Source organism: Hypanus sabinus, chromosome 22, assembly GCF_030144855.1.
Source record: "Hypanus sabinus isolate sHypSab1 chromosome 22, sHypSab1.hap1, whole genome shotgun sequence".
Taxonomy (NCBI): domain Eukaryota; kingdom Metazoa; phylum Chordata; class Chondrichthyes; order Myliobatiformes; family Dasyatidae; genus Hypanus; species Hypanus sabinus.
The window spans coordinates 15,031,814-15,054,894 of record NC_082727.1 but is presented as its reverse complement, the minus strand read 5'-3'; the positions used below and the strand labels follow the sequence as shown (position 1 = coordinate 15,054,894).

Genomic DNA, 23,081 nt, shown 5'->3' with positions numbered 1-23,081 from the left:
CATCACACACTCCCAGGACAGGGACAGCACGGGTTAGATACAGAGTGAAGCTCCCTCTACACTGTCCCATCACACACTCCCAGGACAGGGACAGCACGGGTTAGATACAGAGTGAAGCTCCCTCTACACTGTCCCATCACACACTCCCAGGACAGGGACAACACGGGTTAGATACAGAGTGAATCTCCCTCTACACCGTCCCATCACACACTCCCAGGACAGGGAGGAAGGGGGCATGGAGGGATGAGGAATCCGCCATCCATGGGTCTTGGAAACAGGTGGCGGGAGGATCTCCCCGGGCAGACTGCCTGGCAATGTTTAGGGGGTATGTTCGTGCCCGGGTAACTATTGAAAAGGAACACGCGCAGTCCACAGCGGCCTTGGAGGAGTTTCGAGACCGTTGGGCTCCGCGGGGTGTAAATGCCATCGTAGATAGGGATGGCAACATTCTGGTGTAATGTCTATTGTCTATTTGTAGTGCAGTAATTGTGTTTGCCACTGTTTTGTATATATTGTATAGCACCGAAATTTGTAATAAAGGATTTTGTAATAAAAAAAAAAGGACAGGGACAGCACGGGTTAGATACAGAGTGAAGCTCCCTCTATACTGTCCCATCACACACTCCCAGGACAGGGACAGCACGGGTTAGATACAGAGTGAAGCTCCCTCTACACTGTCCCATCACACACTCCCAGGACAGGGACAGCACGGGTTAGATACAGAGTGAAGCTCCCTCTATACTGTCCCATCACACACTCCCAGGACAGGGACAGCACGGGTTAGATACAGAGTGAAGCTCCCTCTACACTGTCCCATCACACACTCCCAGGACAGGGACAGCACGGGTTAGATACAGAGTGAAGCTCCCTCTACACTGTCCCATCACACACACCCTGGACAGGGACAGCACGGGTTAGATACAGAGTGAAGCTCCCTCTACACTGTCCCATCACACACACCCTGGACAGGGACAGCTCGGGTTAGATACAGAGTGAAGCTCCCTCTACACTGTCCCATCACATACTCCCAGGAAAGGACATTATGGGTTAGATGCAGACTAGATTTTCCCTGATTTCATACAGATTAAAGTTCTCTCTACACAGTCTATGGTTGGATAGGTTAGATGTATGTTCCTCCAGTGATAGAATGTCTACAGACACTCCTTCCTGTGAAGCAACAATTAACAGGAAGAGAAACACGCGGACCAAAATTGGCTGGGGATTGGATAATGACCAGAACACTCAATTGGAACTTCTGCATTATGTCACTGGACATTGCATTTGTAGTCAAAGTTTAAAAGTTAACTTTCAACGTTTGAACAAATTGTCATCTCCATAACAGAACCACTGTTACCAAAGCAACAAGTAGTGAATAGCTTTGTACAACTATGCACTATAGAGAGAAAATGCATGGAGACTGTTCTGATAGAAGCAGCAGAGAGTGGTAAATGCTTCTCAGTCCGTCACAGGTTTACGACTTCCTTCCGTCCAGTCCGCCTTCACCATGCGTTGCCTCAGAAGGTTGACAGGATCGTGAAAGGGTGTCTGCCACCCTGGCTGTTCCCTTCTCTCTTTCTACAGGAGTCTAAAGGCCCAGGTGACAAGACTCAAGGACTGCTATCAGACTCCTGAACCAATCGCCTCTCTCACATCTCCTTCCCGATGGGGCTGCCTTGGTTTTGAACTCTGAATTGTACTTCTGTTATTGCTGTCTGCACTGCCTCAGACTGCACTGCGGTCTCTGCATCATTCTGCTGGTTTGCATTGTCACGGAATTTATGTACAGTATTTATACAGTATATTTGTATGGTATATGATACTTGTACGGTATTTATACAGTATACTTGTACAGTATTATACGGTATTTATCATCACGTATACTGCTTGCTCTGTGGGCTTCATCAGAGCAAGGCACTTCATTGCAGCCTGGTGTCAGAAGAGAAATTAATAGGTTTAATTTCAGATTTATTTAGACTTATCTATTGCAAGGTATCTGGGGCACCCCAATTACACCCACGTGACCAATTAAGCTGCTAATCCGTATATCTTTGGAAAACCAGGTGAACAGCGCACCTGTTCGAAACGTACACGGGCACAGGGAGAACGTATACAGACAGCGATGGATTGAACTCTGGGTTGCCGGTGCGGTGGTTAAGTGTTTCACTAACCGTTATGCCAGTGTGCTGTTTACTAAATCAACCTGGCAAGGGGCAATGACTGGCCCGAAGTGCCCGAGAGATGGCTCTGAACTAACATAAGGCCTCTCACACAGGATGGTGGAGGAACTCAGCAGGTCAGACATCATCCATGGAGGGGAATAAATAGCTGACATTTCAGGCCAAGTCCCTTCATCACGACAGCATCATAAGCCACAACTTCAGCCACGGAGGAAGGGGTGGGCTGGGTGAAGAGATGATACTCCCAGGTCTTCCCTCCCACAATGAACTCCTTCTCCCCTCCCACCCCCACAATGTTTCTCCCCCAGCAGCGGTCCATGATGGACAGGAATACAATTTGGTTTGATGGTTGATTGAGGGAGGGGTAAAGAGGGAATAAAATTAGGGGCAAGCAAGGTAGGTGTTCAGTCCTCACAGGTCCCACCTGTACTCCCACTCTCCGTACTACATCACCCACTTTGTCTACTGCCACGGAAACAATCAACAGGCAGAGGTATTTGTAAGCAAAGCAGAGAACATTAGAAACACTCAGCAGGTCAGGCAGCAACTGTGAGGGTGAAATAGTTGGAATGTTTCAGGTCTGGATCCTCCATTAGAACCTAGAACGAGAACTACAAGTTAACTTCAGGCAGCAGAGGAGTTAAGGGAGACGGATGGGTAGATGAAAGGGAACCTGGCGGATAGGGTGCGACCAGTTGACCTAAAATGATAGTTAAGAGTCGGTTTTGTTGTTGCCTATGTAACAATAATGCAGACTGTGGAACCTGCCCAGAATTATACAGTCAATACCCCGGTTACAGAGAGGGTTCCATTCATAAGGATTTGGCACCATGTCATCTTCTTTCCTCAGCTATTCATATCATATTGGTCCACATACACTCGTTATAAATTCTTCATTTTCATTGAATAATCACCCTAACACCACCCATAATAAAACTAACAGAATATATACCAGTTCTTTTAATTGCACCTGTGCAGACAGGTACTGTTGCACATGACAATGAACTTGACTTTGACAGAAACAGGCCCTTTGGCCCATTCATCAATGCTGACCATTGTCCAGCGAGCTGGACCAATTTGACTGCCACTGACCCACAGCCCTTTGAACCCCTCCCATCAATGCATTCCTCTAAAAATGTTGCCAAATGTGCCCAGCTCAATCACTGCTTCTGGCTTCTCATTCCAAATGCACTCACCCTTTGAGCGGAGTAGCTACCCCAACGTCCCTTTTAAATCTTGTGCCTCTGATCTTCGAACTGTGCCTTGATTTCAGCACCAATTCTCTGTGAAGACAACAATGTACTTTCACCCGTCTATCCGCACGATCTTACATATCTCTACTAAGTCACCCCACAATCCCCTGGTCTATGAAACTTCCCTTTGTAACTCAGCACCCCCCTCCTCCCACAAGTCCAAGCAACATCGCGGTAAATCTTTTATAAACTCTTTCTAGTTTAATAATATCCTCTCTTATACTGACCAAATCTGCACAGGTTTAGGTTATGTTGCTAATAGGCTTCCCCAACCTGTACAGGTCTTCCTCACATACTTTGTATTGGCTCCCACTTCTTAGGAAAGTACCACACTTCACTGTGTTTCAATGCAAATCTGAATAATGCATTGTTTCCTGCAAGCAATGTAGAAGAAACACCTCAAATATGAAGCAAAACTATGCACAGCAAAAATAAACATGAAAGTAAATATCTTTTCATTGTTTATTAAACATTTTTTAAAATCTGACTACAAAAATACTTGGCCATTTGGAAACATGGGTTGTTTGACACCATTACCAATCATCCCATTGGTTAACAAAGAAGTGATTGGCTCTCTGATTGGTCATAGACAGACCATATGTCAAGATGATTGACATACTGGTCAACCAATAGTGGGAACAGATTAGTTGAAATCAATTTAAGTAAAAGCAAAATATTAAATTTGTTTAAAAAACATGCACTGAAAATATGATTTTAAAGGTAAAAGACCTTTGGTCTGATTTGGTTCACCAAGGCACAGATTTGTCCATGTTGCTTCATCTTTATTACAAAAAAAACATGTCATCTCACAAAAAGGTAGCTGCACCTGGCTCCTCCCAGAATCCCAACCCTGAAATCTTCCCTCTCGCTTGGAGGACTGAGATGAATGAGTGAAAAGTATTTGGTTTGGAAGTAGGGTCAAGGAAGGAGAGTGGCGAGGTGGATGGAAAGAGACACGAGGACCGAGGGGGTGAAAAGAGAGGGAGATGGACAAAGGGAAGAAATGAGTAGGAGAAAGGGGGTGGCAGAGGGAAGGAAGAATAGAGAGAGGGAAGGCAAGAGAAGAAAGTGGGAGGGAGGGGGGAAATGGGGGATGAAATGCTCCTCAGTCCCTCCGTTTCCGGTGCCTCTGCGTCTTCCTGGCCGTTCTTGGCCCGAGCCTGCGATGGGGCACTTGGGCAGTGACGTTCTGTTGTGGTGAGAAGGTGGGCATGCTGGTGGAGAGCATGGCAATCTTGGGCACCAGTCGGAAGTCCAGCTGTGGAAGAAGGTCAGATGTTGAGAAGTTGATACGGGGTGAAGCTGAAGGAGGTACTCTGCCCGGTCCCTTTGTAAACTCAACTTAACCTTCACTCACAGCAAAGCAAGACTAAGCAGGAAAAATCCACAACGATCCACCTCAGGAGCCGTTGGGAGAGACAAGCAAAAGATTCAGTCAGGTTGAGTTTATTGTGCACAATTCGGTGTGATGTTGGTGCAATAAAAACATACTTGCAGTTGCATCACAAGCACGTAGGGTACGGACAGCACACAAATCATCCTAAATAGAAGGAGATGTGAAAACATTTAAGACTTGGGGCAAAAGACAACCGAAAACAAGTCTATCTTAGTGCAAGAGGTGTGCTGTAGTCTTCCATTGCTGGAGGTGACATCAAAGACAGAGGAAGAGGTGGAAAGTTTTTGGGAGACAATGCTGGTGATCAGAGAGTGGCAGTTGAAGGACCAATAGCCATTGGCAAACTGATTACAACGGGAAACGTTTTCCAGAGAGCGGTGAACCTGTGCAATTCAATGCCTTGATCTGCCGTGAAGGCCGTGTCATTGGGTATATTTAAAACAGAGGTTGATACATTCTCCATTGAAGGTGTCAAAACTTAGAGGGAGAAGACAGGAACACGGCATTGAGGGGGAGGAAAAAATCAGCCATGATCAGGTGGTGCAGCAAGCTCGACGGGCTGAATGGCCCAATTCTGTTCCTATTTCTTATGGTTGTTTATTCTGAGATGCAAGTTATTAAAAATGTACGTTGAGTGTATGTTTGTCATTCTTTTGTAATAAGACCATAAAGTATAGGAGCAGAATCAGGCCATGTGGCCCATCAAGTCTGTTCTGCCATTTCATCGAGGCTGATCCGCTTTCCCTCGCAGCCCCAATATGTGCTGTGCTGTTGCTGACTTTCCTGTTCCATTCCATTCGCCTCAGCACACTGTGCGCTATGATACCCATGCTATTCCATGTTTTACGTGGTGACTGAATTAGGGCGAGGGGTGGGGGAAGCACTGGAACAGCCCGTGGCTCAGAATAACAACTCCAACAGTCTGTGAGCGAGGAGAGAACTCTCTTAGCGTGTTCAAAGAATTAAAGGTTAAGATATTATCTTTTTGTCCATTGAAACGCAACATCATGAAATGTGCCATTTGTGTCAAATCAACATCGGCAAGGATCGTGCTGGGCAAGTGTCCCCATGTTTCCGGCACCAAGGTAGCACGCCAACCCGAACCGACGAGTCTTTTAGAACGTGGCAGGAAACTGGAACAGCTGGAGAAAGCCCACACGGTTCTGGGGAGAACATAAAAACGGGAAGAACTGAACCCTGACCGGGGATTACTGGCTTGTAACTGCTGTGCGGGTTGCAGTGATGGAAGTTACCACTGTGGATGGGAAGATAAACGGGTGAAATCGGGCTTAGGGACTCACCCGAGTGGATCCATTGTCACCAACGCTGATGTGAGCCACCTGGCTTCCGTAACCAGTTGCTGACGCCGTGACGATATATTTCCCCGGTAACAGCAACCGGAAATAGTCCCCGTCCACACCTTGAGACAAAAACAAGCATTGGTGGAAACAAAACAAACAGGCCATGTTATCCTTAGAACATTACAGCATAGAAACAGGCCTTCTTGGCTGTGCCGAACCATTTTTCTGCCTAGTCCCACTGACCTGCACCATATCCCTCCATACACCTCTCATCCATGTACCTGTCCAAGTTTTTCTTAAATGTTAACAGTGAGCCCGCATTTACCACTTCATCTGGCAGCTCATTCCACACTCCCACCACTCTCTGCGTGAAAAAGCTGCCCCTAATGTTCCCTTTAAACTTTTCCCCCTTCACCCTCAACCTACGTCCTCTGGTTTTTTTCTCCCCTGGCCTCAATGGAAAAAGCCTGCTTGCATTCACTCTATCTATACCCATCATAATTTTATATACCTCTGTCAAATCTTATTTTTCATTTTTCTATGCTCCAGGGAATAAAGTCCTAACCTATTCAACCTTTCTCTATAACTCAGTTTCTCAAGTCCCAGCAACATCCTTGTAAATCTTCTCCGCACTCTTTCAACCTTATTAATATCCTTCCTGTAATTCGGTGACCAAAACTGCACACAATACTCCAAATTCGGCCTCACCAATGCCTTATACAACCTCACCATAACATTCCAACTCTTATACTCAATACTTTGATTTATAAAGGCCAATGTACCAAAAACTCTCTTTACTACCCTGTCTACCTGTGACGCCACTTTTAGGGAATTTTGTATCTGTATTCCTAGATCCCTCTGTTCTGCTGCACTCCTCAGTGTCCTACCATTTACCTTGTATGTTCTACCTTGGTTTTTCCTTCCAAAGTGCAATACCTCACACTTGATTAACGTGGTCTTGTTCCTGGGACAGAAATGTCTCACTGACAATCAGCTGGTCCACAGAGGGGCCAAATTTCCAGCAATGGTGAGCGGAATGCCCAGACTCCATAGACCCATCCTCTCCCCACTCCTCATGGAGTTAGCAGAGGCAAGGCAACATTTCTCAATTAGACCCAAACCTCATTTCCAGAACTCCATGTCAAATTCTTATTCTGTCTATAGTCCCATTGACCTGCAACATTGCCCTCAATACCCCTCCTATCAACGTTCTTCTCCAAGCCTCTTAAAACTTGAAATCAAACCCACATCCACCTGCAGCATGATGAAAGAGCACAGTAACAGGTCCTTCAGCCCACAATGTTTTCAGAACCATCAAGTTAAACTGAACCTATTTGCCTGCACATCATAAAAAAAAAACAGACTTAATTATCACTGACGTAGGTCGTGAAATTTGCATGCCTGCATATTCATGTGTCAAAAGCCTCTAAAACTCCAGCAAGGTGCCTACTTTCACCACTATCCCTGGTCAACCATTGGAGGGATCTACCACTTTCTGCATAAAAACTCGCCCTTCATATCACCTCTAAACATCCTCCTCAACATCAAAGGATGTTCCCTGGTGCTTGACATGGTTACACTGGGGCAATGACTGACTGCCTACCCTCCAACACTCCAGAGAAAAAGTCCTATGTCTGTCCAACCTCTCCTACTGATACCCCTGTAATCCAGGCAGCATCCTGGAACAGCATTCTGGAGCTTCCACATCCTTCCCAGAATGGGGCAACCAAAATGCTCCATTACTCTAATCCATGTTTTATATTATACATCACTTCACTGATTGGCAACGTACAGAAGAATATTCAGCCCACAAATTCATGCTGCCCAAAACCACATGGTCACTTCTCAGACCTTCATCCAGAGCTCTGTACATGAGGAGTGATTACATTTTACAGAGTGGACTATTTCTGAAAATGACTGGTGCACCCCTGTAATGGGCCACAACTCCCCTCCAATTCTTTATGTTTTTAAATAAAGACTAGATTTATTACATGCACACCAACACATTATGAAACGCATCAATTGTGTCAATGACCAAATGATCTTTGGCGGGGGGTGGGGCTCATGAGCGCCACCTTGCTTCCAGCGTTAACATAGCACTCACAGCTTACTAACGCCTGCACTATCAGAATGTGGGAGGAAACCAGAGCACCCAGAGGAAACCCACTCACCTACCAGGGAAAAGGTACAGACTCCTGACGGACACCAGGGAGAACTGAACCCCGATCGCTGGCGCTGTAATAGCACCATCCTACACTCCCCAGTTAGAGAGTGATTAGTGAGACTTGTGGAGGGGATCTCCCAGCAAATGCAACCTCTTTAATATCCTGTACGGTCAACTGCAGGGCTTCTGACCTGGGGCAAGTCCCTGCACTGGTACGAGGGTGGTAGTGGAGTAGTGAAATGGTGATACTGCAGGGTACTGCACACCCTGGTCACCCTAATGACGTGTAGGACATTAGTACGAAGGGAGTGAAATACTACAATCCATTAGATAGTTATACTGGGACACACCTGTGGTGACATCATGATTGATGCCAAAAACTGAGATGACAGCATCAGCAATCCCGTTGTTATTTTCATCCAAAACCATTCCTTTAATTCCCTTGTGAACCTGAAAATGATTTAGAAAGTGACAATTTGTCATCACACTTGTGCAGTAAATGACATTCCACATCAAACCGAGAAGCACTCCTGGCGAACTGGACACAGAGTGAGGCTCACCCTTTGAGTGGAGTAGCTACCCCAATATCCCTTTCAAATCTTGTGCCTCTGATCTTAGAACTGTGCCTTGTTTTTAGCACCAATTCTCTGTGAAAAAGGCAGTCTCTCTACACTGTCCCGTCACACACTCCCAGGACAGGGACAGCACGGGTTAGATACAGAGTGAAGCTCTCTCTACACTGTCCCATCACACACTCCCAGGACAGGGACAGCACGGGTTAGATACAGAGTGAAGCTCCCTCTACACTGTCCCATCACACACTCCCAGGACAGGGACAGCACGGGTTAGATACAGAGTGAAGCTCTCTCTACACTGTCCCGTCACACACTCCCGGGACAGGGACAGCACGGGTTAGATACAGAGTGAAGCTCCCTCTACACTGTCTCATCACACACTCCCAGGACAGGGACAGCATGGGTTAGAGACAGAGTGAAGCTCCCTCTACACTGTCCCGTCACACACTCCCAGGACAGGGACAGCACGGGTTAGATACAGAGTGAATCTCCCTCTACACTGTCCCATCACACACTCCCAGGGCAGGGACAGCACGGGTTAGATACAGAGTGAAGCTCCCTCTACACTGTCCCATCACACACTCCCAGGACAGGGACAGCACGGGTTAGATACAGAGTGAATCTCCCTCTACACTGTCCCATCACACACTCCCAGGACAGGGACAGAACGGTTTGGACGGACAGTAACACAACAACTGCAAATAATTGGAATTGAAGCGGTCTATGCCAAGCTGGAGTGCTTACAGCCATGGAAAAAATTCTCACGTCCACATCAAATATCCCAGATTCCAGAGAGAGTTCAACACGTGTTCAAACTAATGATATACAGGACAAGATCCACTGCACTGGCCTGAGATAAGATAACTGCAGTGTTGGGCCATTTAGAGCATTCATATTGGTATGCATAGAGACAGCACAACAGTACAGAAATATCATATTGATGACAAACTCTGTGTCCATCTACACTCATCCCACTTGCCCGAATTAGGTCCTTATCTATGCCCTGTTTAATCAAGTACCTTTCGAAATATGTTGAAGTAGTGATCATAAGCCAGGAATACAAATTCTGCAGATGCTGGAAATCCAGTGTAACATGCACAGAAAATGCCGGAGGGACTCAGCAGGTCAGACAGCAGTTAAGGACAGCAACGAAAAGAAAACTTTTCCAGCCAAAACTCTTCATCAGGACAATAATTATAGAACAGTACAACACAGTATAGGTTCGTCGGCCCATGATGTTATGCTGATATTTTAACCTACTCTAGGATCAGTCTATCCCTTCCATTCCACAAAGCCCTCTTTTTCTTCCTTTCATCTATATGCCCATCTAAGAGTCCCTTAAATGCCCTTAATGTATTTGCCTCTACCCCCACCTGTGGCAGCACAGTCCATTACCCACCAGTCAGTTTACAAAAAACCTACCTGATATCCACCTACACTTTCCTCCAATCACCTTGAAATTATGCCCCTTGCATATTAGCCATTTCCACCCTGGGAAAAATATCTCTGGTTGTCCACTCTGCCTCAACATCTTGTACACCTCTACCAAGTTACCTCCTAACTCTTTTCTCTGAGGAGAAAAGGGCTAGTTCATCATCGTATCAGTTCCTCTGGCAGCAAGTTCCAGGTTTCAACCACACTGTTTCCTGTTCAGTCCTTTAAACCTCACCTTCAGCCTATGGCCTCTTGTTTTTAATCTTTCTAAGATGGGCCTCATAACCTATACATCCCTATCACTTTCTAATCCACAAAAAAGACACGCTCAGTCTAAGATGCAAGAAATTCTAAAAACGTTGGTGACATGGAACTCAACAAGTCGGGCAGCATCTGTAGAGGGGAATAAACAGCCAATGTTTCGAGCTGAGCCCTTCATCAGGACTGGAAAGGAACGGGGCAGAAGCCAGAAGAAGCAGCTGAGGGGGTTAGCTCCCCTCCTCTCTTTTCTTCCATTGTCCACTTCTATCACATTCTTCCTTGAGGACTTTACCTCTTCCACCCAACTGTCCCAAGCTTCTTACTTACTCACCCTCCCCCACCCATCATCCCCCTCACTTAGTCGCACCTACTACGTGGAGCTTTTGCTCACTAACCCCCACCATCTTCCAACTCTGGCTTCTGCTCACATCTCCTGGTGAAGTGAGTTGGCCCAAAATGTCAACCGATTCCTCCACTCCATAGATGCTGCCTGACCTGCTAAATCCCTCCAACATTTTGTATGTGTTGCCCTGTTTACAGCATCTCACCCCACACAGAAGTCCTCAAAAACCCCAGCAAATCCACTCTCTCCGGTGCAACCATGTCCTTCCTAAAGTGAGGTAACTAGACTGGCACACGTCACTCCAAGAGCTGTCTGACCGATGTGTTGTAATGTTACAACAGATGCCCTTGTAGTTACATTCTACGCTTTCTCCTACAGAGGTTAACATGTCTTCTTCAACACAGTATCTACCTGTACTTCTACTTCCAGGGAACCATGGACTTGAACCCAGATCCATTTGTTCATCAATGCTCCGAAAGGGTAGGACACAAAGTGAATGGTAGTGCACTATTTGACATTCCAAGATAAATCACCTCACATTTATCAGGATTAAATTCCGTCAGCCAACAAATTTCCATCTGATCTCTATCCCACTGTAGCATTCAGACAACCTTCACTATCCACACCACCATCAATTTCCCTGTCAGCTGATACCAATCATTCAGCAGTTCATCTGAAGTTTTGTTGTCTGTTTCAATCAGACCAGAATCAGCAACTCTGACAATCTGTGGAAAGGCTTGCCAGGTTTTGATGGAAGTTGGCACTTCCCAATGGATATAGATCTGATGAAGCAGTATTACAGAGGTGTTAATTCTCCACAGATGCTGCCTGACCTCTAGAGCATTTCCAAAACTTCGCATTTCCCATTTCCTGACCTCGTCCCGTTTTTAAAAAATTCCAATTTCCTGACATTTTGTTTCAATTCCCATTTCCCTGACCTCCTGACTAACTCTATTTTTTCTGCTTTTATTTCTAATTTCTAGCACCTGCATTTCTTTATTTTTACCCAGAACTACAAAACAGATTTCTGTCCACAGTGATAAACGGAAACAGTTGAGTTTTGTGCTGAAGTATACAATTTAACTTGGCTGAATTTTTGATTTGCCGCCTCAGCAGCGACGCGGCCTCTCACCTCTTCGATGTAGGCTAGCAGAGCTTCACGATTCCCGTACCATTCCCGCTGAAGCTCGTTCGCCGGCGGAAACTTCTTGCAGCTCAGTTCCAGCGTGATCTCAAAGCAGTTGGTGTAGAGGTAATTAAAGTCTTGCATTCCTGGATGTAGCACAGAAACAAAAGTTCAGTAGCCAAGACAACCTGAGAAATGAAGTCTGCCCCTGTCATTCCTGCTCACCACAGGGCAGGAATATGATTGACAGCTAGACTAATTACACACAGCGGCTAATTTATTAGGTGCAAGAGGTATGTTGCTCGTGGCCTTCTGCTCTTGTAGCACATCCATTTGAAGGTTTAACGTGCTGAGGTTTCAGAGATGCTCTTCTGCCCACCTCTGTTGTAACGCGTCGTTGTTACTGCCACCTTGAACCAGTCTGGACATTCTCCTCTGATCTCCCTCATTACAGATGTTTTCGCCCACAGAACTGCCACTCACGGGCATTTTGTTTTGCGCACCATTCTCTGCAAACTCTAGAGACAGTTTTGGGTGAAAAATCCCAGGAGATCAGCAGTTTGAGATGCTCGAACCACCCCATCTGGCACCAGCAATCGTTCCATAGTCAAAATCACTTCGATCACATTTCTTCCCCATTCTGACATTTGGTCTGTACAACAACATGACCATGTCTGCATGCTACTATGCACTGAGTTGCTGCCACATGATTGGCTGATCTTATATTTCCATTAATGAGATGTACAGACATACCTAATAAAGTGGCCACTGAGTGCAAAATGAGCCAGCAGGCCCTCGACTTGACAGAGGGTTAATGAAGAACAGATATCACCAGAGAGAATGGGGAGGGAGAGAGGGCAGGGGTTTAGAAGCGACCCACCCTGACCCACCAAGTGTGAAGTTTAAACTTTGATAAGCACAAGTGATTCTGCAGATGCTGGAAATCTTCTCACACACACACACACACACACACACAAACACACACACACACTCACTCACTCTCTGCTGGAGGAACCTCATCAGGACTCAGCACGAAATGTTGACTGTTTATTCCTCTCCCTCGATGCTACCTGACCTGCTGAGTTCCTCTAGCATTTTGTGCATGTTGCCCTGGATTTCCAGCACCTGCAGAGTCTCGTGTTTAGGATGTGAAAGGTGCCTTACAAATGCAGGCCCGAGAGTGGTCAGAGGATTGCACCCGACATATTGGTCATAAAGCAGGTCTAGTCCTGAGTTTAAAGTTCAAAAAATTCAAAGATTAATTGGCGATCTTTGGCCCTAGTGGGGTAAGAGGTGGTCCTGAATCTGTGCTCCCAGTCTAAAATCTAACCACGAGATGACACTGCTATGTTTGGAATGATTTGTCTGGATGGCACACAAAGAACAAAGAACAATACAGCCCAGTGCAGGCCATTCGGCCCACAATGTTGTGCCGACCCTTAAACCTTGCCTCCCATATAACCCCCCACCTTAAATTCCTCCATATACCTGTCTAGTAGTCTCTTAAACTTCACTAGTGTATCTGCCTCCACCACTGACTCAGGCAGTGCATTCCACGTACCAACCACTCTCTGAGTGAAAAACCTTCCTCTAATATCCCCCTTGAACTTCACCCCCCCTTACCTTAAAGCCTTGTCCTCTTGTACTGAGCAGTGGTGCCCTGGGGAAGAGGCACTGGCTGTCCACCCCGTCTATCCCTCTTAATATCTTGTACACCTCTATCATGTCTCCTCTCATCCTTCTCCTCCTCTCCAGAGAGTAAAGCCCTAGCTCCCTTTTCATTGAACCTCAGAACATACAAGAACAGAGTTGTAGAGAAATCCAGCACTAATACAGGTACTTTGGACCCAACAGTCCATTGACTGCATTCAGCCCATATCCCCTCCTCCCCCTCCCACCCCAAGTCCTACACCACCCATGTTCCTATCCTAGTGCTTCTTATAATGACACGATTGTACCTGCTTCAACCACGACCTCTAGCAGCTCGCTCCGTGTCCTCACTGACCTCTGCACGAACAAGTTGCCTCATGTATGTGATGTATGGCCCCCTCCAAAGCAAAGCTTCATCATTGGCTGGGGCCTCAGGCACTCAGTATTGGCTACCAGATTAAACAGGGAGGGACTTAGATAAAGACAAGCGTCATTCATCACGTGTACATGGAGTGAAACCCGTCGTTTCTGACAACGGATATGCTGAGGGCAGCCTGCAAGAGGCGCTACACTTCCAGTGCAAAGATATCGCGCCCATGACTTGCTAAGCCTAACCTGCGAGTCTCTGGAATGTGGGATGAAACCAGAGCACCCGGAGAAAGTTCATGTGGTTCTGGGAGAAGATGCAAACTCCCTACAGAGAACGGCAGGAATTGAACCCCGGTCACTGGGGCTGCAAGTTGTTACCGTGCCACACTGCAAACCTGATGTCTCCACCGTCAGTTAGCTGGGTGAAGCAAGGAGGTCTGGAGGGCGATTGGCATCTTACCCCATACGTTTGCTCACACCCGACTACCCAGCCGATCCAGGGCTTTGCTGGACAGGGGTGGCAGAGGGTACAGATGCTGCCTCAACTCCACTGACCCAGGTTTGATTCCTGATCAACTGTCCTTTTAAATGGGTGGCAGGAGGACCAGGGGAATTCATACTCACGTGGGGGAGGACAGGTTATGGACTGAGAGAGTCCAAGAAAAGTGCAGCACAGAAACAGGCCCTTTGGCCCATCTCATCCATGCTGAACCATTTAATCTACTACTGCCATTGACCTGTACCCAGATCATAACCCTTCATACCCCTCCCATCCATGTACCTAGTCAAACTTCTCTTAAATGTTGAGAGTTTGCATGCACCACTTGCGCTGGCAGTTCATTCCACTCTCCCATGACCCTCTGAGTCAGTAAAGATGTTTCCCCTCATGTTCCCCTCAAATTTCTCACCTTTTGCCCTTAACTTCTGACCTCTAGCTTAGTCCCATCCAGCCTCAGTGGAAAAAAGCTTGCATTTACTCTATCTATACCCTTCAATCTTCTAAACTTCTATCAAATCTCCCCTCAATCTTCTACATTCCAAGGAACAAAGTCCTAACCTATTCAATTTTTCCTTATAACTCAGGCCCTACAATCCCAGCAACATCCTTGTAAATTTTCTCTGTACTCTTTCAATCTTATTTACAGCTTTCCTGTAGGTAGGTGACTGAAGCACCACATAATATCCAAACTAAGCCTCACCAACATCTTATACATCTGCAACATAACATCCCATCTCCAGTACTCAGCACTTTGATTTATGAAGGCCAATGTGCCAAAAGTTTTCTTTATGAACTTATCTACCTGCGACATCACTGTCAATGAATTATGGACCTGCATTCCCAGATCCCTTTGTTCTATAGGGTACTGAGGAGCGCTAACATTTCTGTGCAAGCTTATCCTGGTTAGTCCTACCAAAGTGCAACTCCTCACACTTGTCAGCATTAAATTCCATCAGCCATTTTTCCATCTAGTCTAGATCCCATTGCAAGCTCTGATAGTCTTCCTCGCTGTCCACTACACCCCAACCTTTGTGTCATCCACAAGTTTGCTGATCCAGTTAACCACTCTATCATCTATATCAATGATCTGGATGATAAAGAACAGACCCAGCACTGATCCCTGCAGCACTCCATTAGTCACAGGCCTCCAGTCAGAGGGGTAACCATCTACTACCACTCTTTGGCTTCTCCCACAAAGCCAGTGTCTAATCCAATTTGCTTCATCTTGAATGCCGAGCGAATGAACCTTCTTGACTAACCTCCCATTCGGTACCTAACACGCAAAGCCGTGCCAACTATCCCCAATCAGTCCAAGTCTATCCAAATACTCATATCTGGTATATCTTCTAATAACTTTCAAATCGTCAAATCAAACTAGATTTGATTTGATTTCCCACTACTGATGTCAGACTCACTGGCCTATAATTTCCTGTTTTTTTGAACAGCATTAGACATCTTTCAATCCTCTGGTACCTCACCTGTTGTTAAAGGTGATTTAAGTATCTCTGTTAAGGCCCCTGCAATTTCTGCACTTGCCTCCCACAGGGTTAAAGGGAACACATTGTCAGGCCCTAGGGAGTTATCCACCCTGATTTGCCTCAAGACAACAACCACCTCTTCCTCTGTAATCTGTATAGGGTCCATGAAATTGATGCTGCTTTGCCTCACCTCTGTAGACTGTCGGTCCGAGTAAACACAGATGCAAAAAAAGTCCACTTAAGTTCTCCCCCACCTGTTTTGGCTCCACAGACAGATTGCTATTCTGATCTTCCAGAGGACCACTTTAGTCCCTTGCAAACCTTTTGCTTTTAACATATCTGTAGAATCCCTTAGGATGTCTGCTAGAGCAACCCCATGCCTTCTTTTAGCCCTCCCGATTTTATTCTGAAGTGTTCCCTTGCATTTTTCATACTCCATAAGCAGCTAACTGCCTGTACCTGCTATGCATCACCTTTCTTTTTCTTAATCAGGGCCTCAATATCTCTTGAAAACCAAGGTCCCTTAAACCTGTAATCTTTAACCTTTTATTCTGACAGCTCCCACAAGCTTTGTCCTCAAAAATCTCACCTTTGAAGGCCTCCCACTTAGATTGTACGCCTTTGCCAGAAAACAGCCTGTCCCAGTCCACACTTGCCAGATCTTCCTGATATCAAGATTGGCCTCTCCAATTTAGAAACTCAATCCATGGGCTAAACGTGTCTTTTTCCATAATTACTTTGAAGCTAAAGGCACTATAATCACTAGGTGCAAACTGTCTCCCTACAGAAACTTCTGTCACCCTGTCCTGTCTCGTTACCTCATAGCAGATCAAGTATCGCACACTCTTTCACTGGGACTTTTATATACTGCTTAAGGAAACTTTCCTGAACACGTGGAAAATTCTATTCCATCTAGTCCTTTACAGTATGGAAGACCCAGTCAATAAGTGGAAAGTTAAAATCAGCTTTCACAACCTTGTGTTTCTCGCAACAGTCTCTGATCTCTCTTACAAATATATTCCTCTAAGTCCTGAGGACTCTAGGATGGTCTGTAATATAGTCGCATTAACGTGGTCATACCTTTCTTATTTCTCAGTTCCATCCCCAATACCTGCCCCGACTGTGCACTACCAAGACATTTTCACTGACTAGTAACACCACCCCTCGTCCTTTAATCCATCTCATTCCATCTTGTCCAAAACAGAACCCTGGATGATTAGCTGCCAATCCTGCTCCTCCAGAACAAAAACACTCACTAATGGCTACAACGTTGTAATTCCAGGTGTTGGTCCATCCGCTGTTTTCCTACGACACTTGTTGTATTGAAATATACACAACTGAGGATATCAGTCGCACCATGCTAAGCTTCACTGGGGTCTTAACAACCCGTCTCTACAATCCCTCCACCATCTGTTGTGGCACTCTGGTCCCCATCCCCTTGCAACTCCAGTTTAACCTCCCTCGACACTGTGCAGTATGAGCAAACCTTCCCACTAGGATATCAGTCAGTCCCCTCCAGTTCAGGTGCAGTCTCTTCTGTGCAGGTCACAGACAAGAGAAAGGCACGGAGCAACCACTCCTTGCTGAACATCGACGGCTCCTCGGTAGAGATCGTAAAGAGCACCAAATTTCTTGGTGTTCACCTGGCGGAGAATCTCACCCGCTCCCTCAACACCAGCTCCATAGCAAAGAAAGCCCAGCAGCGTCTCTACTTTTTGCGAAGGCTGAGGAAAGTCCATCTCCCACCCCCCCATCCTCATCACATTCTACAGGGGTTGTATTGAGAGCGTCCTGAGCAGCTGCATCACTGCCTGGTTCAGAAATTGCACCATCTTGGATCACAGGACCCTGCAGCAGATAGTGAGGTCAGGTGAGAAGATCATCGGGGTCTCTCTTCCCGCCATCACGGACATTTACACTACACGCTGCATCCGCAAAGGAAACAGCATAACGAAGGATCCCATGCACCCCTCATACAATCTCTTCTCCCTCCTGCCGTCTGGGAAAAGGCTCCGAAGCATTCGGGCTCTCACGGCCAGACTATGTAACAGTTTCTTCCCCCAAGCTATCAGACTCCTCAATACCCAGACCCTGGACTGACACCTTGCCCTACTGTCCTGTTTATTATTTATTGTAATGCCTGCACTGTTTCTGTGCACTTTATGCAGTCCTGTGTAGGTCTATAGTCTAGTGTAGCTTTCTCTGTGTTGTTTTTATTTAAAATTATGTAGTTCAGTCTAGTTTTTTCTACTGTGTCATGTAACACCATGGTCCTGAAAAACGTTGTCTCATTTTTATTATGCACTATACCAGCAGTTATGGCCGAAATGACAATAAAAGTGACTTGACTTGACTTGAAAAATCAGCAGATGCTCACACACACACAGCTCAGCAGGCCGGGCAGCATCTATGGAAAGGAGTAAACAGTCAACATTTCAGGCCGAGACCCTTCAGCAGGAATCCTGTTTACTCTTTTCCACAGATGCTGCCCGGCCTGAGTTCCTCTAGCATTGTGTATGTGTGTTGCTCGTCTGTACAGATCCCACCTTCCCTGGAAGAGAGGCCAAAGATGAAAAAAAATCTGACACCCTCTCTCCTACACCAACTGCTTAACCATGTGTTAAACTGTATAATCTTCCTCCTTCTGGCCTCACGAGCACACAGCACGGGTAGCAATCCTGAGATCACAGTCCCACACTTTAATTTAGCTCAACCCTGAACTCAGCTTTGTAGTTACAGGAAAATCAGTGGGGGGAAGTGGGGTTATTCTGAGAGCCAGAACAGACTCAGTACACACCGTATGGAATCTCCCCGCCCCGACATTAATAGGCCACAGACACAGCATCACGGAACAGAGGGTCTCACCTCTCGCAAGCGAGTACCAGCTGGCTCCGTTGGTAATCCCGTCGGGAAAGTAATCTCCACAGTTGTGGCCACTGTGCATCCACCCATGGGCAAAGGAGTAGATGCGGGCAAGCTGGAAGAGAGGAAAGACAAAGACAGATAATTTTCCAGAGTTAAAAACACCTTGTCTCTAACGTTCACAAAACTAATTCTCAACAATTACAAAACAATTCTTAGCAATTACCACCAAATCTGCAGTCAGACACTCATATGTCAGGACCAGCAGGGTTTAAATACAGAGTGAAGCTCCCTCTACACTGTCCCATCACACACTCCCAGGACAGGGACAGCACGGGTTAGATACAGAGTGAAGCTCCCTCTCCACTGGCCCATCACACACTCCCAGGACAGGGACAGCACGGGTTAGATACAGAGTGAAGCTCCCTCTACACTGGGGGTCGGTAACCCGCGGCTCTTTCATCTCTGTGCTGCGGCTCCTTGTGGCTTTGGAAAATGAATGGTGAGTATTTAATTAAAATGTATTTTATGTTAGTTTGTTAGTTTTTGAAATGTAATTCTAAATTTGAAGATTATGGTGATCTTGTACAATCTAAATAAAACGTTGTGGCGACCCATTTCCTGGCACATCCGAACCGGCTCACAATTAGCCAGAGTTCAGGCTAAGGGAAATAGCCTACGGGGGTTTGTGAGTATGTGTCTTTTGGAGCATTCGCGCCCATGGGTGGAGGGTTGAGGGAGGCTTAAAAGCAAGGCTGTTTAGTTCGAATAAAGTTATCTTTGACTGCAGTTTACTGACTGTGTGTAGCACACTGCTTCAACGTGTTTTTATCGCTGGCTGTCCAGAGGGGAGGTGCTGAAACGCTTTGTCAAGTGTCTGGAAGAAGTAAAAACTTTCCTGGGCAGCAAAGGGCTCACCTTTCCTGAGCTGGAACAGCCAAAGTGGCTGGAAAAGCTACACTTCGTGGTAGACATGACAGTGCACCTGAACACGCTGAACACAGCTCTTCGGGGAAAGGACGTACAGCCCTACACATGTTGGAGGATGTTTTGGCATTCGAGCGCAAGTTGACAGTGCTTGCCAGAGATTTACAGAAAGGCACATTGTCTCACTTCCCCAATTTGAGAGAGTTCAAACAAGGTCACGATATGATAAATTCAGAGTATTTACATTCTGTAATCATCGCAATGCAAACATCGTTTGGGAAACGCTTCTGTGAGTTCAGAGAGGAAAAAAAACACATTATCCTTCCCGGTCACTCCCCTAAGCATCGATCCTTCCCTACTGAATACGACTGCATTGGCAGGTGTGAGTCAACCTGATCTTGAGATGGAACTGGCCGACATAGCCGACAAAGACATATGGGTGTCCAAGTTTAGACGCTTGACAGCAGACCTTGAAGATATTGCCCGTCAGAAGGCCGTTCTTGCTCAGAATCACAAATAGAGTGATATTGGAAACCTCCCCAAACTGGACAAACTTGTGTTTGAAACATGGAATGCTATCCCTGACATTTATGTAAACATTAAAAAGTATGCGCTTGGAGTCCTGTCGATCTTTGGATCCACATATGTATGTGAGCAGGTGTTCTCCAACATGAACTTTATTAAAAACAAACATCGCGCACGCCTCACAGATGACAGCTTGCGATCCTGTGTAAAGATGAAGGTGACATCATACAGCCCTAATGTGCAGACGCTGTGCGCTGAGGTCCAGGAGCAGAAATCCCATTAACCAAGTATGATAAATATTTTAATTGCCTATTATTTTAAGTATATTCATATTTTTTCATTGTTCAGTGAAATAGTCCTTTTATTTTTCAGGTTGACAGCTAGCTGACGTTATTTTTGGTTTGCTGCTGGCGGAAAATTTAAGTTCGACATTTTTCATAAATACAAAAAGGACTCAAATAGACATTGAGTATTTTACTTAAAAGTAACCTTCAACCCAACGTCTTTTTTTCAGAGTTCAAAATGTTTTTGTTGCATGCAGAAATGTAATTTCGTTTTCTCTGCAGGAGTTCATCGATTTCATAAATGCAACACATTATAGTTTGTTTATACATAGCATAAAGGCAAAAAAAAGTTGTATGGTGTTATTTCATTTTAAATGTCAAACGGGTTTTGTGGCTCCGAGTGTTTTCTTTTCTGTGGGAAATGGGTCCAAATGGCTCTTTCAGTTGTAAAGGTTGCCGACCCCTGCACTACACTGTTCCATCACACACTCCCAGGACAGGGACAGCACGGGTTAGATACAGAGTGAAGCTCCCTCTACACTGTCCCATCACACACTCCCAGGACAGGGACAGCACGGGTTAGATACAGAGTGAAGCTCCCTCTACACTGTCCCATCACACACTCCCAGGACAGGGACAGCACGGGTTAGATACAGAGTGAAGCTCCCTCTACACTGTCCCATCACACACTCCCAGGACAGGGACAGCACGGGTTAGATACAGAGTGAAGCTCCCTCTACACTGTCCCATCACACACTCCCAGGACAGGGACAGCAAGGGTTAGATACAGAGTGAAGCTCCCTCTACACTGTCCCATCACACATTCCCAGGACAGGGACAGCACGGGTTAGATACAGAGTGAAGCTCCCTCTACACTGTCCCATCACACACTCCCAGGAGAGGGACAGCAAGGGTTAGATACAGAGTGAAGCTCCCTCTACACTGTCCCATCACACACTCCCAGGACAGGGACAGCACGGGTTAGATACGGAGTGAAGCTCCCTCTACACCGTCCCATCACACACTCCCAGGACAGGGACAGCACGGGTTAGATACGGAGTGAAGCTCCCTCTACACCGTCCCATCACACACTCCCAGGACAGGGACAGCACGGGTTAGATACGGAGTGAAGCTCCCTCTACACTGTCCCATCACACACTCCCAGCACAGATTAAATACAGAGTAAAGTTCCCTCTACAGAAAAGGGGAGGCATTTATAAAGTTCTCTTAACCACTGATCTGCTGTAATGAGAACCAGACTTGGCAAAAATAGCTCATTCCATCCCAGAGCAACATACAATGCTGGAGGAGCTCAGCAGGTCAGGCAGCTCTATCAAGGGGAATAAACAATCAATGTTTTCGGTGAAGACCATCCAATAGGATTAAACGGGATGAAGTAGAGAGTCAGCTCAAAATAATGTCTGTTATTTCCCCTCTGTGGATGCTGCCTGACCTGGATCACAGGGTCCCTGTGCTTTCCCCAGTGAACAGATTCAAAGTTCAAAATACATTATCAAAGTACAGTCGGCCCTCCTTATCTCTAAGGGATTGGTTCTGGGACCCCTTGCGGATACCAAAATTCGCAGATGCTCAAGTCCCTTGTTCAACCTGTCTCAATCTGGTGGACCTTAGGACCCAGCGGAACCCCAGACCTTATTTAACCTGGCTCACTGCGGTGGAGATTAGAACCCGGCGCCAGAGCTCTGAATGCGCGGTGTTTCTGTTCACGAAAATGATCGCGATCATGATTGAAAATAATGTGGAAATAATAAAGCGATCGGAAAGAGGTGAAATGCCATCGGTCATTGGAAAAGCGATAGGCTACGTCGGTCACCGATCGGAACAATTTTAAAGGATAAAGTGAGAAAGGCTCTGCCCTGATGAAAGCTACAATTATTACTACGTAGCGTAATGCAGTGGTTTAATTGTTGGGGTTTTGGGTTTTTGATCCTCCACATCAACCCGGCGCGGTGGAAAGCGCACTCGATAGCGATCTGTCCCAAGTCCCGAGAACTTCTGTTTCCGAGCCCGGCGCTGAAACATACGTTCTTAAGTGTTTTATATGCATAGAAAGGTAAAATATACTATATACTAAGACAAATGTTTCACTAACTGACGCTAAATAATACCGGATGTACCTGTTCCAACTTAGTAAGAGAACTTCTTTTTTTCCAATCCCGATGCACAATAACCCACGCACATCCTCCTGAATACTTTAAATCATCTCTAGATTACTTATAATACCTAATACAAAGTAAGTGCTATGTAAAATGTTGTTATATTGTATTGTTTAGGGAATAATGACAAGAAAAAAAGTCTGTACGTGCTCGAACAACAAGTGCTGGAAGAGCACTTCCGGGTTTTTGTGATTCGCGGTTGGTTGAATTTGCGCATGCAGAATCCGCAGATACGGAGGGCCGACTGTATGTATCTGTTATACAGCCTCGAAGTTTGTCT

The 23,081-nt window shown here is 46.0% G+C and overlaps 1 protein-coding gene across 1 annotated transcript in view; it reads right to left on the bottom strand.

Moving 5' to 3' along the window:
* Positions 1–1,760: 1,760 nt before the first annotated feature.
* Positions 1,761–23,081, bottom strand: part of cpn1 (carboxypeptidase N, polypeptide 1) — a 61,120-nt gene continuing 39,799 nt past the window's right edge. The window contains exons 5-9 of the mRNA XM_059947093.1: positions 18,892–19,003; positions 12,037–12,176; positions 8,642–8,741; positions 6,128–6,246; positions 1,761–4,688 (exon numbers count right to left, since the gene is read on the bottom strand). Coding sequence (XP_059803076.1) covers positions 4,536–4,688; positions 6,128–6,246; positions 8,642–8,741; positions 12,037–12,176; positions 18,892–19,003 — 624 coding nt within the window. The 3' untranslated portion in view covers positions 1,761–4,535. The remainder of the gene's footprint in view (positions 4,689–6,127; positions 6,247–8,641; positions 8,742–12,036; positions 12,177–18,891; positions 19,004–23,081) is intronic.